At 39.1% G+C, this 16,495-nt stretch overlaps 1 protein-coding gene across 3 annotated transcripts; it reads left to right on the top strand.

Moving 5' to 3' along the window:
- Positions 1–6,153: 6,153 nt before the first annotated feature.
- HNRNPDL (heterogeneous nuclear ribonucleoprotein D like) lies at positions 6,154–14,737 on the top strand. 3 transcript variants are annotated; one of them, XM_032223832.1, is made up of 8 exons: positions 6,154–6,419; positions 10,305–10,473; positions 10,581–10,742; positions 11,270–11,401; positions 11,500–11,614; positions 12,168–12,335; positions 13,368–13,460; positions 14,649–14,737. In XM_032223832.1, exons 1-7 carry the CDS (start codon positions 6,289–6,291, stop codon positions 13,436–13,438), a joined length of 948 nt encoding a protein of 315 aa, XP_032079723.1. In that variant the 5' UTR covers positions 6,154–6,288; the 3' UTR covers positions 13,439–13,460; positions 14,649–14,737. The 3 variants fall into 3 exon arrangements, with proteins under 3 accessions (XP_032079723.1, XP_032079722.1, XP_032079721.1); XM_032223831.1 differs by lacking the exon at positions 14,649–14,737 and adding an exon at positions 13,850–13,942; XM_032223830.1 differs by lacking the exon at positions 14,649–14,737 and having other exon boundaries at positions 13,368–13,780.
- Positions 14,738–16,495: the final 1,758 nt, after the last annotated feature.

Genomic DNA, 16,495 nt, shown 5'->3' with positions numbered 1-16,495 from the left:
ATTTATATGCAGCCCTTCCCCCCCCCCCAGGGGACTCAAAACTATAAATTTTAAAGATACAAGCAACATGGTTATATGTCATAAATGGAAAGAGATAGGTACTAGGAAGGAAGAGAAGAATAATAGTAATACAGTCTTAGATAATTTGACAGTGTTGTAGGGATTAGATGTTTAGCAGAGAGAATGGCACTTGGGGAAAAAACTGCCCTTGTGTCTAGTTATGTGTGCAGAGTGCCGTTTTGAGGGTAGGAGTTGAAGCAATTTATGTCCAGGATGCAAGGGGACTAGATATTTTCACAGCCTATTTTTTGTCTCTTTTTGAGTAAGGGTGACATGATAGCAGCGTTCCAGTATTTGAGAGGCTGCCACCAAGAGGAGGGGCGCTTTTCCAAAGCGTCAGAGGACAGGACAAGAAACAATGAATGGAAACTAATCAAGGAGAGAAGGAACTTGGAATTGAGGAGAAGCTTCCTAACAGTGACGACAATTAAGCAATGAAACAACTTGCCTTCAGAAGTTGTGGGTGCTTCATCACTGGAGGTTTTTAAGGAGAGACTGGACATTCACTCATCTGAAATTGTAAGGGGTCTCCTGCTTGAGCAGAGGGCTGGACTAGAAGACCTCCAAGGTCCCTTCCAGCTGTACTCTGATTGATTGATACAAGAACATCATCAGCATTATAGCAGTCCCCCCCACCCCCAAGCATGTCCTTAAATTTCCAAATGTGCCTAGGGGTAATGTTCTACTTACAACCATTGGTTTTAATGACTGAAGTTGTTTCAAATTCAGATGCTTGGCAACTGGTTCATATTTATGATGGTTGCAATGTCCTGGGGTCATGAGCTCATCTTTTGTGAACTTCCGATAAAGTCAGTGGGGAAAACATGTTCATCATCTTACAACTGTGTTACTACTAACTTAGCAACTGCAGTGATTTGACAGCGGTGGCAAGAAGGGTTGTGAAATTGAGCAAAAATTACTTAACTCTCTTGCATAGCGACAGATATGTTTGGCTCAATTGTCCTTGTAAGTGTAGGACTACCTATACTGATGGTAGGTTGAAGATCTTTTTCCCTTCTTCTTGTTAGTTGTGAAGTCGTGTCCGACCCATTGCGACCCCATGAATAATGTTCCTCCAGGCCTTCCTGTCCTCTACCATCCTCTGGAGTCCATTTAAGCTCACGCCGACTGCTTCAGTGACTCCATCCAGCCACCTCCTTCACTGTTGCCCCCTTCTTCTTTTGCCCTCAATCCTTCCCAGCATGAGGCTCTTCTCCAGGGAGTCCTTCCTTCTCCTTAGGTAGCCAAAGTACTTGAGTTTCATCTTCAGGATCCAGCCTTCTAAAGAGCAGTCAGGGTTCATCTCCTCTAAGACTGACTGGTTGGATCACCTGGCAGTCCAAGGGACTCGCAGGAGTCTTCTCCAGCACCAGAGTTCAAAAGCCTCCATTCTTTGGTGCTCAGCGTTCCTTATGGTCCAACTTTCACAGCCATGCATTGCAACTGGGGAAAACCATAGCCTTGACTATAGGCACTTTTGTTGGCAGGGGGATGTCTCTGCTTTTTAGTATGCTGTCTAGATTTGCCATAGCTTTCCTCCCCAGGAGCAAGCGTCATTTAGTTTCTTGGCTGCAGTCCCCATCTGTGGTCATCTTGGAGCCCAGGAAAATAAAATCTTTTTTTTCCTAAGTATGATCTAACTGTTTTGTCTCTGGGAAGCCCCAAAAGCATAAAGGGCAAAGTCTTCTACCTCTCTTCTCTTTTAGCGGTATGGACTAGACATTCAAAGATACATTGCTTTTGCATAAGGGGACCTCATTCCATGATTATTTCTAATATCGAGCCTCTCTATGGTGAATTATGGTAGTGATTCATCTTCCCTTAATCATGATGAATCCGCTTCAGCTATAACCTTTGTAATTTTAATAAATACGGTATTTGCAGTTGCCAGTGATGTGATTCAGTTTTTTGTAATCTTCAAAAAACAAATCAAGAGTTTGGCTAAAAAAATAGGTATTGGTGAATTTATTTTTGGGTGGCTCCATACATACAATGGGATTTTATATATATTTTCTAGGAGAGTCCTCTCCCATCATGGACCTTCGAATGTGAGCATTGCCATGCTGGCTGGGTCTAGGGTTGCATGGGGATGATGGAAATTGAAATCCAACGTATTTGGAAATCACGGAGACACAGAAATGGCTCTAGAGAATGCAATCTTTAGCGTCATTTTGCCTCCTCTTTTGTTGTTAAGTTTGCTTAAGAAATTGGAGATAGTTAAAAAAAACGAATGTGACTCAGATTCCCTGATTAAGCTATGTCTATTTTTTAAATTTCATTTCCTCTGTTCTCACTGTTTTAAGTAATGTTTTATTTTCATGGTATTTTACTCTGATTTGATTGTTGAGAGTTGTCCAGAGTAGTTGAGAATCAAGTAGCATACAAATTTAATAAATTATTAATATTTTTGAAAAACAACAATGCTGCTTGCTTCATCAGTGCCTTAGTTCCAACCACAAATTATGTTCCACTGATATTTTATACCCAATTAATCTTTTATATTCCTATTTAGAGGTGATGTTCTCCTAAATACTCTCTCCACAGATATGGGTTTTCCACCAGTTTTGTAACAGGAAGGGGACATTATGTCAGTTTGTCAGTTTTCCAAAGAAAACAGTTATGTGTGAGACAGCCAACTCGTATTATATAGAATATAATTGCAGACCAGTATCTCCTAGTCCAGTGGTTCCCAAACTTGGCAACTTTAAGACTTGTGGACTTCAACTCCCAGAATTCTCCAGCCAGCAGAAGTCCACAAGTCTTAAAGTTGCCAAGTTTGGGAACCACTGTACCTAGTCCATTTGTTAACGTTAGTCATGTAGAACAGAAATAATTTAAAAGCTATTACATATGTGTAATAAGAGTAGATTAACTTTAGTTTAAAATAATTCATAAACATTAAATCATTTGGAAAATTTTGTTGGAATAAAATTATCTTTCAGCATGTCTAAAGAGTTCGAAGCAGATACACAGATTTTCAAAGATTTTCATTTTATTATTTGGAAATGCCAGTCAGTATAGATGCAAAGTAAACCTTTCCATTTAAAGGTTTACTTTAAAAAAAAAAAGGAAATAACCCTAATGTATATCCTAACAATTGGTCTGTGATGTTCTTTGCTATACTTTCAAAATAAAGTGTCCTGTTTATATGGCCTATAGATTGCAGATGAAGCGTGCAATCAGTGGTTATAGTAAAAAGGAGCCCTGGAAAATGCATTCTTGAGTAAATACTGTAGGAAAATATCTGCCAAATAATTCCCCAATATAACATGAGAAAATTAATAAGGGTTAGGCAGTTTCTCTACAAAACCCAAATAAATAAAAAGATATTTTAATTTCGGGTGACACCAAAGTATAATTTTATCATATTTTATCTATATCTTAAATTATTGTATTCTACTCCAATTTCATTTTAGGCTATTTTATTCCAATTCCATCTTAAATCGTATTTTATTCCAATTCCATTTTAAATTGTATTTTATCAAATTTCATTTTAAATTGCCTTTATCAAATTTTAGTAATAATTTGTTTCTGGAACTTTGCACTTTGATATGGCCCAAGGGCTAATCAATAAAGGCTCCACGTCATTATGTCAAAAAGATCTTTTGAAATTGCAAGGGATCTTTCAACCAGAGTTTGTGATTTTTTTTTTAAAGCAGGAGGCAAAAAATAATGCAGAGAAAAATACGAAGGGATATAAACCGGGCCCGCATTTTAAGACTTGACACTTCTTAACGAATGAAGGAAAATGCAGAGCCTACTTTAAGAAAAAGATTTTAAGGAGGGGGGAGAAATTTTTTTCAGGCAATAGCCCTTCAGCTCCTCTCAATGCAGCCCATGCAAGGGCCCGGTTGATAATAATAATAACAACAACATAATAATAATAATAATAATTCTGTTTTTGCGATAATAATGATGATGATGTAAATATAATAATAAAATAAATATAATAATTTAAATAATACTAAATTTATTGGATTTGAACATTCTGACTACAAAAAACCACCCTACTTGGGACAGCTTATATTCTCTGACGTTACCTTAACTGTTCCTAGGTCCTTGGTTAGGACTCGGGCTGTTGGCTGTGAATCTCACCAAAGATTAACATAACAACAACAACAACAACAACAACAATAATAATAAATTTAAAAGAAAGTCAAGAACATCTATTAATTGAAGTAAAGAACAAAAAACTACTAAAGGCCCAACAGACGAAACAAGAATACAGAAAAGATGTGATCAAATCAAGAATGGAGAGTTGGCAGAACAAAGCACTGCATGGCCAATTTCTGGAAAAAATAAAAGATAAAGTGGACAGTGAACAAACTTGGTTATGGTTAACAACAGGTACATTAAAGAAAGAAACAGAGTCACTAATTCTGGCTGCGCAAGAACAAGCTATCCGCACAAATGCCATTAAGGCCAAAATCGAAAAATCCTCTGATGATGCCAAATGCAGACTTTGCAAAGAAGCTGATGAAACTGTTGATCACATACTCAGCTGCTGTAAAAAAATCGCGCAGACTGATTATAAATTGCGGCACAATTCAGTAGCACAAATGATCCATTGGAATTTGTGCAAGAATTATAATATTAAAACAGCAACAAACTGGTGGGAACATCAGCCTGAAAAAGTCACCGAAAATCAGATGGTCAAGATCTTGTGGGATTTCCGTATACAAACGGACAAAATACTGGCGCATAATACACCAGACATCACACTGGTTGAGAAAAATAAGGTCACAATCATAGACATCGCAATACCAGGTGATAGCAGGGTTGCTGAGAAAGAACATGAAAAAATCGCAGAATACCAGGACTTAAAAATCGAAATTCAACGACTATGGCACAAACCAGCAGTGGTAATTCCAGTGGTAATTGGCACACTGGGTGCTACTCCAAAAGCACTGGAATTACATTTAAAACAGTTAAAAATTGACAAAATCACCATCAGTCAAATGCAAAAAGCCGCACTGCTTGGATCTGCACGCATATTACGAAAATACATTACGACGTCCTAGGCCCCTGGGTGGGGCCCGACTAGTAACCAATGCCAAATCCGGCGAAACAACTGGCCGCTGTGATACAATTCTGTTGTTGCGAATAATAATGTGGAAAAAGTTATCGAAAATGAGAAGGTGAAGATCTTGCTGATTATTTAAAAGAAAGTCAAGAACATCTATTAATCGAAGTAAAGAACAAAAATCTATTGAAGGTCCAACAGACGAAACAAGAATACAGAAAAGATGTAGAGGGCCGAAGTGTAAAGTTTATTGATATCGCTGTTCCTGGAGATGCCAGAGTCAAAGAAAAAGAACTAGAAAAAAATCATGAAATATTGCAACCCGGCCATCGAAACTACACGGCTATGGATGAAGCATGTAACAGTGATACCCATTGTCATCGGGGCACTTGGCACCATGTCCAAGAATTTTACAAGACACATCAACAAATTGCAGCTTCCTGCAATAACACCAGCGGAACTGCAAAAAACTGTGCTACTCGGAACATCCTATATTTTAAGAAGGTTCTTGGTTGATCCCTAGGACGCTGGCAGCAATCCGTATTAGCACCAATCAATGGCATTTGTGATGCATATTTGAATGTTCAGTTGGCTGAGTTTCATGTTTAATGAGTAAAGTATATAATATAATAATACTTTGTCAGTGCACAACATATGTACCCGCGTGGTGTTCACAAGTTACGATCTGCACACGTGAGGGCGGTCGCTGATCCGCTCCCGGGTCTGGACATATATGTGCACATGTGTTTTGAGGGGGAATTCCTGATGAAAGCCATGCTTTGTCACATTAGGTAGGTTAGCTTTGTTGCAACGGAGGCCGGCCTAAATTCAGGAAACTATGTCGGAAAAGGGACCGGGATCCACAAAGTTCCCATTGCAAAGGGAAGCCTGTGAAGAGGCGTGTTGGGCTCCCCGAGACATAAAAGCAGTTCCCCGCCTCCCGCCGCTGCCCTTCCGCCACGGGCAACCCCGCCACCCGCCGCCGCTCCTTCAGAAGCCGCATTGCGCCTGCGCTGCCGGAGCGCCCTGATTGGCCAAGGGGGTCCCTATATAAACGCAGCGCAGGCTCTGCCCGGATCTCTTGTTACGGCCGCCATTTTAATACTCGGGTCGGACCGCGTAGTCAGTCAATCTCTTTCCTTTGCGTCGGTGTCCGCGCGCTTTTTTTTCCCCCCCGCTCCCCCCTTTTTCGGCCCGTTCCCACTATGGAGGAGAACACCGACTACGGCAGTAGCAACAACAACAACAACACAAGCTCCGGCGGTGGCGGCGGCGGCCAGGAAGAGTTCGCCGAAGGCTCGAAGATCAACGCCAGCAAGAACCAGCAGGATGACGGGTACGAAGGGGAATCGATCCCGCCACAAGGAGGGAGAAAGGGGAAGCTTGGCCGAACGAGGGAGGGTGAGCAGAAGGGGAGGAGATCGAGTCGATGAGTCGGGCGCCATTTTGGCCTGTTTTAAAAAAAAGGGATGGCGGGGGGGAGCCCTCAGCAATGCCTTTCGCCCGGCAGTTGCCACGTGATCGCGCTCTTCCTTGCTGAGCGTCGCGCCTCCCGCCTCTGCAATTCCCTTTGTGTCTTTTCACACACACACATCGCTTCTCGCGAGAGGGCGAGGGGGGGCGGATCTCCACGTCCGAATGGGTGGAGCGGCGGGAGGAGGTTGATCGTTACCTCGTGATGCAACCGGCAGCCTATAGGAAGAGAGTGGGCGGGCCTGGATGTTGAAGGCGGGTGCTAAGCGGCCGCGGATGCGCGTTGCTCGCCCCGTCGGGTGGGCGGGGCGAGCTCAAACCTTGGCAACTTTGGAAGGGGGGCGGAGTTGGCCAAGAAGGTGCATTGTGGGGCGGGGCGAGGACGCCGCCGCCAGATCCTTGCCGGCCTTCGCTTGGTGCCTTCCCTTTTGCGCCTTGTAAGCGTGGCTGGCCGAAAAGCCCCCGATTTATATATTTATTTTTAAATACGTTTTATTTTTAAGAGGGATCTTGGGTCTGATTCTCCCCAGGGCGATCTTTTTCCAGGGTTCCAACCTTTCAGATCAAGATTCATGTTATTTGCTACTCTCCTTGTTGTAGGGGAGCTGTGTGTTCTCTTAGATATATTAAATTATGGATTTTATTCTCGGCTGAGATCCAGCCCAACGCACCTGGATTACATCGGGAGCTGAAGGATTGTCTTAAGGCAGGGGTCTCCAACTTTGGCAACTTTAAAGCTTGTGGACTTCAACTCCCAGCATTCCTCAGTCAGCTTGATCTTTGCCTCGTGATGCAACCGGCAACCTATAGGACGATGGTGTGCTGGGAATTGAAGTCCACAAGTCTTAAAGTTGCCACGGTTGGAGACCTCTGATGTAGAATAGACTGGTCCAGGCCTTAATGGCCCATTGACAAAGGTGGGGGGGCTGTGCTGGCTGAGGAATGCTGGGAGTTGAAGTCCCTAAGTTAAAGTCCTTAAAGTTGCCAAGGTTGGAGACCTCTGATGTAGAATAGACTGGTCCAGGTCTTAATGGCCCATTGACAAAGGTAGGGGGGGGGTGAGTTTCTGCCTCCCTTTTAGGGAAAATATTCTGCTCTTTTAATATTTGGTCTAAAGCATGGCCAAAACTTTTAAAATCTCTCTACTTCAACTCATAGCATTGTTGGCTAAGGAATTGAGGGAGTTGGAAGGCTGCATGTCTTTAAAGTTGCCAAGTTTGAGATTGGTCTAAAAGATGATTGGAAGCAAGAGAACGCCTTGGGATTACAAGTAGTTCTTGACTTACCACCACAATTGAACCCAAAACATCTGTAGCTAAGCAAGTTTTATATGGGTTTTGCCCCATTTTACAACCTTTCTTGCTACAGTTAGGTAAATCAAGGCAGTTAAGTTAATAACTTGCAGTTAAGTGAATCTGGATTCGCTATTGACTTTGCTTGTCAAAAAGTCACAAAAGTTGATCATGTATCTCTGGGGCACTGAAACAATCATAAATAACACACCAGTTGCCAACTGTCCAACATTTGACCTTGGGGATGCTTTTTTTTGAAGGGGGGGGGGAAACAGTCTTGAAGTCACTTGTTCAGTGCTGTTGCTACTTTGAATGATCACTAAATGAATCGTTAGAAGTTGAGGACTGCAAATAGCAGAAGGTGAGCCATGTGCAGGGCAAAGGTCTCCAACCTTGGCAACTTTAAGTAAGACATGTGACTCCTCTGGCTGAGGAACTCAAGAGAGTTAAAGTCCACAAGTCTTAAAAGTTGCCAAGGTTGGAGAACCCTGGCCTAGGGAGAGAGCTACATGTAGCACTTGGAAGCCAAAATGGATCCAGAAAAGTTGCAAAGGACTTGTATGATTAAACCTATGCAACAAGTTGCTTGGATTGTTATTTTGGGTGCAGATGAAGGATCCTTGAGTCTTTGGAGAATATAGTACAAATTTTGAATGCTTCAAGTTTCAAATGTCACAAAATGGCATTCTTCACAACTACGAAGGATATATCTTTCCATCTTTCATATAAGTTTATGGAAGATATGTTTATATTTGAGGATTGTTGGTTTTCAGGAACCCTACCTTAGCTTTAGTGTGGTTCTGATGCTTGAGAATAAGATGATAAGTCTTAACTGATTTTTCGTTTGTTGTGTGCCCCCTTAGCCAATTTATGGTTGATTGCTGTGAAGATAAAATGAGGCAATAGTGTGTGTGTGTGTGTGTGTGTTACTTTGACACTGAGAAGATAATGAAGTAAAATACAATCAAGGTAGTGTACGCTGAAATTCTATATAGGAAAGTTTGAAGATGGTGAGCTCTGAACTCTGAATCTACTGTTCCCTTTTTCTATGGCAAACCTGAGGCCCCTATTGTGGCCTATTAGCAAAATCAACATCATACTAGTTATGTCTTAGCATTTATCTCCCACTGCTAAATTTGTGGTTCCTTTAGCTTTTGGCAGACGTGATTTCGGTTTTCCTGTTGCAGTTATTTGTTTTAAGTACATTTAAAAGAACTATTGCTTCATGAAGAAATGTCACTTTTGTAGAAGAGCTGCAGTAATTGGACTTTCACTTCAAATGCATAAACCTCTTACATGCACTTATGGTTAAGGAGAATTTACACAGTTGCAGTGTAATGATTAAGAAATTGAACTGGCATCAGGAAGATTTGGATTTGCTTATCCAGTGTCACAATTGCTGTGATAATTTGCAAAATACCTTTGTAACAAGTTCATAGGTACAATGCTATATTCTGATTTTATAGGAAGGTGTGATTGCCCACCTAACTTTGAATAAAATGTGCAAGTTTTTGCTGTTTTTTAAAAGTTACTTCCTTGGAATCTGTTGTTATTTTTTACCTTTTTTTCAACAATATTGAAGTAATCCAGTTACTTTCCTTGATCTCTAATTACATCTAACTCTAAGTACTGTAGTTTTGTTATTTTATCACACTGTTTTGATTCAGGGAAAAAATTATTTAGGAAAAAAATCCCACTATAATCCATTAACCTTTTAAATAAACATACTCCAAATTTTGTCTGTGGAGCTGAGATAGCTGGCCATAATTTCAGAATCTCTATAGACAAGCTCTTAATTTTTTTAAATAAAAACATTGCTTTTTAAAGACTTTCAAATGTTAATTATCAGAAGGATTTTTGAGATTGTTTATGTTCCTTACAGTCATATTTAGTAGAGACATGCAGAAATTTCAAACACCCAATTTCAGTACTTTATTCAAATAAGGTTTTTTTAGAGTTCAAAAAGTAATATTTTGACATGTATCATAAGTATGCCTGTACTATTCTACTGCATCATAAGTTTTACCACCCTATTTTGAAAATGGTGTTTCATGGTTGAATTGTGGGACTGTTTTGAATTTGGAATGTTTCCAGAATGGCTGAAGTCACTTTCTGTTTTGTTTTGCTTTTTTGCTTAAGATAGGCTGTTTATATTCAAAATGTATCGCATACCTAGCATATGTGAAAAACTATTTTGGATTGTTGGACAGTTGGCTCTTCCCTTCACCTGATTTTAGGTGATATTCTGAATCACTTACATGTTTTATAAATGTTGGAGAAGATTAATAATTTGTGTATGTTTCAGTTTAAAAAAATGTGTTTCTTTATTTTTCCCCCCAAGTACAATTTGTATCTGAAAACCTGAATTGGGGCAAATTAGCTAATACATTTTTTTAGATCAATGTATAACTGTTTGTATGAATGTCATTTTTTGAAACTTTTTTTTCCCATTCCAGTAAAATGTTCATTGGTGGTCTAAGCTGGGATACGAGCAAAAAAGACTTGACCGAGTATTTGTCTCGCTTTGGCGAAGTGGTGGATTGCACAATAAAAACAGATCCTGTCACAGGGAGGTCAAGAGGGTTTGGGTTTGTGCTTTTCAAAGATGCTGCCAGTGTGGAGAAGGTAGGTAGTCACCTCTGTGGGACCATGGAATCTTCTCAAAACAATTCCAAACCCCTGGGTCGATTTTTCCTCCTGGAACTAAATTATCAATAAATCTCTATTTTTAGGTCTTGGAATTGAAAGAACACAAATTGGATGGCAAGTTAATAGATCCCAAAAGGGCAAAAGCTCTGAAAGGGAAAGAGCCACCCAAAAAAGTGTTTGTTGGTGGACTGAGTCCGGATACATCTGAAGAACAAATCAAGGAGTATTTTGGCGGTTTTGGAGAGGTATAATCCATTTAAACCTTTATTTAAATGGGGTGTGTATGTATGTTATCCAGTCTAATGTCTAGTTAAAAACATAGTTTATTGCAATAAGCTTGAGTAGTTTTTGGGATTTTCTTTTGACTAACTTGACCTGGGTAACTTCTAAATCGAGAAACAGCAGCCCAAATAGCCTGCAAATATTGGGAATGAATGGAATTTGCTTTGGGGTTGTTGTTTTTTTTGATACATTAGTATTTGTAGCAAAACAGTGATTATTATATTGTCAGGGTAGAGATGACACAAACATGGTAAAGTGTTAGTGATTATTTTCTAAAATGTTTTGTTGTATGGCAAAAGTGAAGGGGCTAAACTTTATAGAGTTAATTTATGTGAATGCAATTCCATAAAGTTTTTGATACCTTCCAGGCAGTTTAAAGAAAGGAAGAGAAGTGCCAAGAAAAAAAATTGTTTTAAAAATTGGAGCTCCTATATAAGGAGCTTGGGTCAGGTGTGAATACCCTTTGATTGTTGATAATGTGGCTTTGCAGATTGAGAATATAGAGCTTCCCATGGACACAAAAACAAACGAAAGGAGAGGTTTCTGCTTCATCACATACTCGGATGAAGAACCAGTAAAGAAATTGCTGGAAAGCAGATACCATCAGATTGGTTCTGGCAAGGTATTTGTAATTTGTTACTTGCGGAAGCTGCAATACTTAACTTCATATATTCTTCATATATCTTGTAATGAAATTACACACTCTTTTTTTTGTCCTAGTGTGAGATCAAAGTAGCACAGCCCAAAGACGTATATAGGCAGCAACAGCAGCAACAAAAGGGAGGCAGAGGTGCTTCATCTGGTGGGCGTGGGGGATCCAGAGGACGTGGCAGGGGTAAGTATGGCAAATTGTAACTGGTGTATATAACTCATGAAATAAAATTGTGAAAAAATCCCTCAGTTTTAGTGTGAAGGAAAAGTACACCCTAGCTTTTCTCATAAGCTTTGGGATATCAGACAGGAAACTACGTTAGAAAGGAACAAAGCAAATACCGTATTTTTTGGACTATAAGACACCCCCCCACACACACACACAAAGTGGATGGAAATGTCTGTTGTGCGTCTTATAGAGCGAATATTGCAGCAGGAGGAGGGGGGTTGGTCTGGTGCCAATTAACTGTTCTAGGCGGCAGGGGTCACCACTGCCTATTGCTGCCACTGCTGAAAGTTTTCGGGGAATGGGCTGCGGCGGCAAATAGGTGTGGCAAACGGGCGATGGAGGCAGAAGCGGATTCCCTCCCCCCTTGTTCTCTAAAGCTAATTGTGTCTTATAGTACGGAGCATCTTATAGTCCAAAAATACGGTTCTTTGCAATCATTATAGCGACTTCTTGTTTATTAATTTAAAAACATGGTGGGCTTTTAACGCTGCAATCACTTCATTTTTAGGTCAAGGCCAAAATTGGAATCAAGGGTATAACAATTACTATGATCAAGGATATGGAAGTTACAACAGTCCTTACAGTGATCAAAGCTACAGCAGCTATGGGGGATATGATTATTCTGGGTACAATTACCCAAGTTACGGCTATGGCCAGGGATATGCTGACTACAGTGGTAAGATTTTCATTTGACTTTCCATTTAATTATCCATTTAGTTATATTAACTTTTCTAGTCAGTCTCTCTTTCCAATCTGGAGATTCTTAGTCATCCAGGTCATGGTTGTCCCAAAGGTGCTTTTTTTCTCAATAAGAAACTGGACTTCCTTGTTTTTTCTTTGAAGACGTTTCCCTTCTCATCAGCAAAAAGCTGAAGAAGCTTCTTGGATGAGAAGCGAAACGTTTTCTCATCCAACCTTTGGAACAACTCTTTCCGGGAAGACCTGGTACTGTTGCACATATTCAGAAGTGTAGGTGCATGTTTTTTGAAAACATTCCCTGTAGAGTTGGGGAAATCTTAACAGTTGTATTAGTTATTAAAAGATGCATTGAAAAGTTCAGTTTTTTTGAAAACCCTTTGAACTTGAGGCCCCGATAGCTGAATGGTTGAAGACGCCGAGCTTGTCAGCTGGAGAGCTGACAGCCTGGGTTTGAGACCCGAGCTCCATGCAAGGGGATGAGATTCTTACTCCAGCTCCTGTCTGTCTAGCAGTTTGAAAGCATGCAAATGCGAGTAGTGAAATAGGTATCACTTTGATGGGATGGTAACAGCGTTCTGTGCTCCTGTGGCGTTTACATGGCCAGTTGACTTTGTAAATTGTCTTGGGACAATGCTGTTGTTCCCTCAGCCAAGAGTTGGAGATGAGGACTATGCTTTAGAGTTGGACATGACTAGATATGGAAACCTTTACCTTCTTTAACTTTTAACTATGTTATTTGGACTGTCTAATGTCTTGATCTTGAGTTTATTGTAAATCACGGAGACCAAATCATTTTAAAAACTATCTTAAGTCAATATTCTGAAATGTTTTTTATAATAGTAGTTAAGGTAGAACATTTGTTAACATTGTTAATGTCAGTGTAGGAGTATTACATATTTGTGTGTGTGTGTTTAAATAGTAAGGTCTAGCTTGACAAGAGTGCCTTTTTGTCAAACCAACCTGCAGTTTCTTACAGTTCCCAAAACTCCAATATTCTCTCTTGGAATAGGACAGCAAAGCACATATGGAAAGGCATCCCGAGGTGGCGGTAATCACCAAAACAACTACCAGCCATATTAAAGAAATACTTGGGAAGAAACAGGTGTGTATTGGGTGAATGCGTCACCTCTCCTATGTCTAATCTAATTTAAAGATCAATAGACAAATAATTTTTTTAAAAAAATCACTTCTCTTGGATAGCTTGTTTTTTTTTAAAAAAGGAAAATTAAAAGTGTGAATGTCTGTTAAACTTTCTGTTTTAAGTGTCTATAGATCTTTAACTCTGTAAAAGGTGATTCGTCGTCCTTAAGCATGTCAGAGAAACATAAGAGTTTTTCTGTTTACATTTTTTGTGTGCCAGGTGGTGTAGACGAATAATTAAACTTAATAGAAGTGTTAACCAACAGGTAAAGTACTGAAATGGGTACAACTTAAGCAAAACAAGATTGTTGTCTTCTAACTCTGACATTATACCTTGTTTGTACCCGCCAGCGGGAACTTCCTTGCAGGCCGTGTGTCACCCTGACCACGTCTATCTCTGGGGGTCGCACGTTGCAGGCAGAGCGCAAGGCATACACCAGAAAACGCTGTCCTGTGGTATGGTCTCTTCCAACTTCATGTACCAGCGTAAAGATTAAAGTGGAAAACTTCAGACTTTGGCTTCTTTTTAAAAATCTTTGACGATTTAAGTGTCTTAACTTAACTTAAAATGGTTTTTTACAGGAGTTAAAGTGCATAAATGCCTTTACAGCTTAATCATTTTTGGCCTTCTGTTTAGTGTTGTATATCAATTGTGGACCTCATTTTAAGTGTTCGTTCTTTAAGATTTAATGCTTGCTTTTTTTCTTTTATAGCTATTAGTGAAATCTACAAACCAAAACGAACTTTTAAATCTGGGAACATTAAAGATCATGTGCAAATAACAGCTTCTATTTTAACCACCTGACTAACAATAATTTTCCTTGGTGTATTGCCATTTTTCTATTTTCATTAGCGGTTGAAGCTATGAAAGATTTCTACTACAGCTTTTGGTTTCTAGTAAACCCAGAGCTACGTGGCTGAGCTTCTACAGTTCTTTGACATAGCTCCATCGTTTGAGCTGAACTGGTCAACCGGGATGTAAAATATAATTGGATTATCAAAAAGTATTTCATGTTGACAGATGCATATGATCTTTAACGGTGAAGCAAGGAATAAATAGAGGACTTAAAGCAGTTCATGAAAATGGACCTTTTAAAAATCCTTCTAAACGTTGCACAGGTCTCATAATGATTTTGTCTTGGTTTTATAGGTAGAGACTACAGCAAAGCCATCTTGCAGAAGTTTAAAGGACTTGACTGGAGGGGGTAGTCTTCGTGACATGAAATTGTTTTGTAAAAGACTTTTAGTGTATGACACAGCAGTGTCTAACTGTACATAGTGACCGGCTAGTTTTCTTTATGGTTTTTACTTTTTGGTCCTTTTGTCATCTGTGTTACGATGCCAATGTGGTTCTTGTGTTTATACAATTTTATTTGTATTTCCTGTTGAATGACTCAAATAAAAAAAAACTTACCTTCTGTGACTGTTGCATTTCGAGGTTGTGCTCTTGGCACTGCTGTATAGGAGCAGAGGTGGACAGTTTTTGAGACCCCCCCGTCGCCATGCTTCCAACAGATGCTGGGACTTGCAGGGTCAGCAGCACTGGAGTGTGCCGTGATATGTACCTGGATTTAGAAAATTGCAGTGAGGAGGCTGCAAAGATAGAACGATATTTCAACAGTAGTGTCCTGTGTTGTAATGCCTTATGATTTGTTATAATTTTGTTAACTGCTGGGAATCTTCAGTATAGAAATGTTAATAAATAAATTTTCATGCATTGAAATGACCACTTTGTGATCACATAGAGGCGAACACAAACCTTATTTATGTAGCCATCAACTTTGGTAAAAATGCTGACTGCTAAATAATTGAGCTTTTTTTAAAAAAATAACTTGTACTTTTGAGAATATATTCTGAATGTACTGCCACTTGAAACCTTTTGTTATTTCTAACCCTCTGCCAAGATAATGCTGATAAAATACGACTGCAAAACCAATTTATGGAAGCAGGATAGTGGGTGTTTCTGGATAAATGATACTTCATCACTATGAAAGCAGCACAATTAGGATTGTTTTTTACTATAATTTTGTTGGTTAAAATGTTTTTTTAAATAGATTATCTGAAAATAATTTGGCTGGGCAAATATTTCAGCGTAGTAAAAAAAATGGAGCCTGAATTATGCAGAAATTATGTTACTTAAGGCATAAGTAACAAAAGGATTTTACACACAAAAAACCCTATATCAGATGAATTTGAACAGTTTCCTGAATAGAAAATTTAATATGATTTTTTCAATCTTGATAAAATGTTAATATTTAAGTCTGTTCTAAAGATACAAAAATGTAGCATAGTTGGGAAAGTTTGCATGTCAACCCAGCATTAGGAATCAATATAAACAGCTTCAAAACTTAACTACCTCATTCAGGCTAATTTTGTCTGTAAACTTAAGATTTATTTTTATACTTTTTAAAAAAATGTTACACTATTTTGCCCAGAAAATGGCAACAACTGGCTGATGTCTAATCCCAGAAAGCTAACTCTGGTTGAACCTGATCAACCTGAAAAACCTCAGGAGTTTAAGGCTTTACTGGAAAGTAAAGAAAAAGTTAAAAGTTATATTTTCATGTTTCAAGGAAGTTCCATAGATGCAATCGAGAGAGGATTTGAGCTTGACATAAAGGGACTTCATTTTCATGAGCTGTGATCCATAAAAAAAACAAAATCACAAAATGTGTATTACCAGCTTTATTGAGTTCATTTTTGCCCATTTGAGGCCCAGTTGAGTTTTGTTTTAGAGTTAATTGAAAAATTTGAAGCAAATTGCTTTTTAAAAAAGAGTTATGAACTTAATATTTACTCTTGCTGATAAGTTTTCACTTCCATACATGGCTGATTAATTGCAAATAAAGATATTCACAGAACAAAATGGGAAAGGCTAAACGTGTTGCTTGTATTTTAAGAAAGCAAAGCTATTTTTTTAAAAAATACAGTAGTTTTAAGTATGAATAAAAACATCCAAAATATGAGAAGATTCAAAATTAATCCTGTTTGGAATGA

This window comes from Thamnophis elegans, chromosome 9, assembly GCF_009769535.1.
Source record: "Thamnophis elegans isolate rThaEle1 chromosome 9, rThaEle1.pri, whole genome shotgun sequence".
In the NCBI taxonomy this organism is placed as follows: Eukaryota; Metazoa; Chordata; class Lepidosauria; order Squamata; family Colubridae; genus Thamnophis; species Thamnophis elegans.
This window is presented reverse-complemented; position numbering and strand designations above follow the sequence as displayed.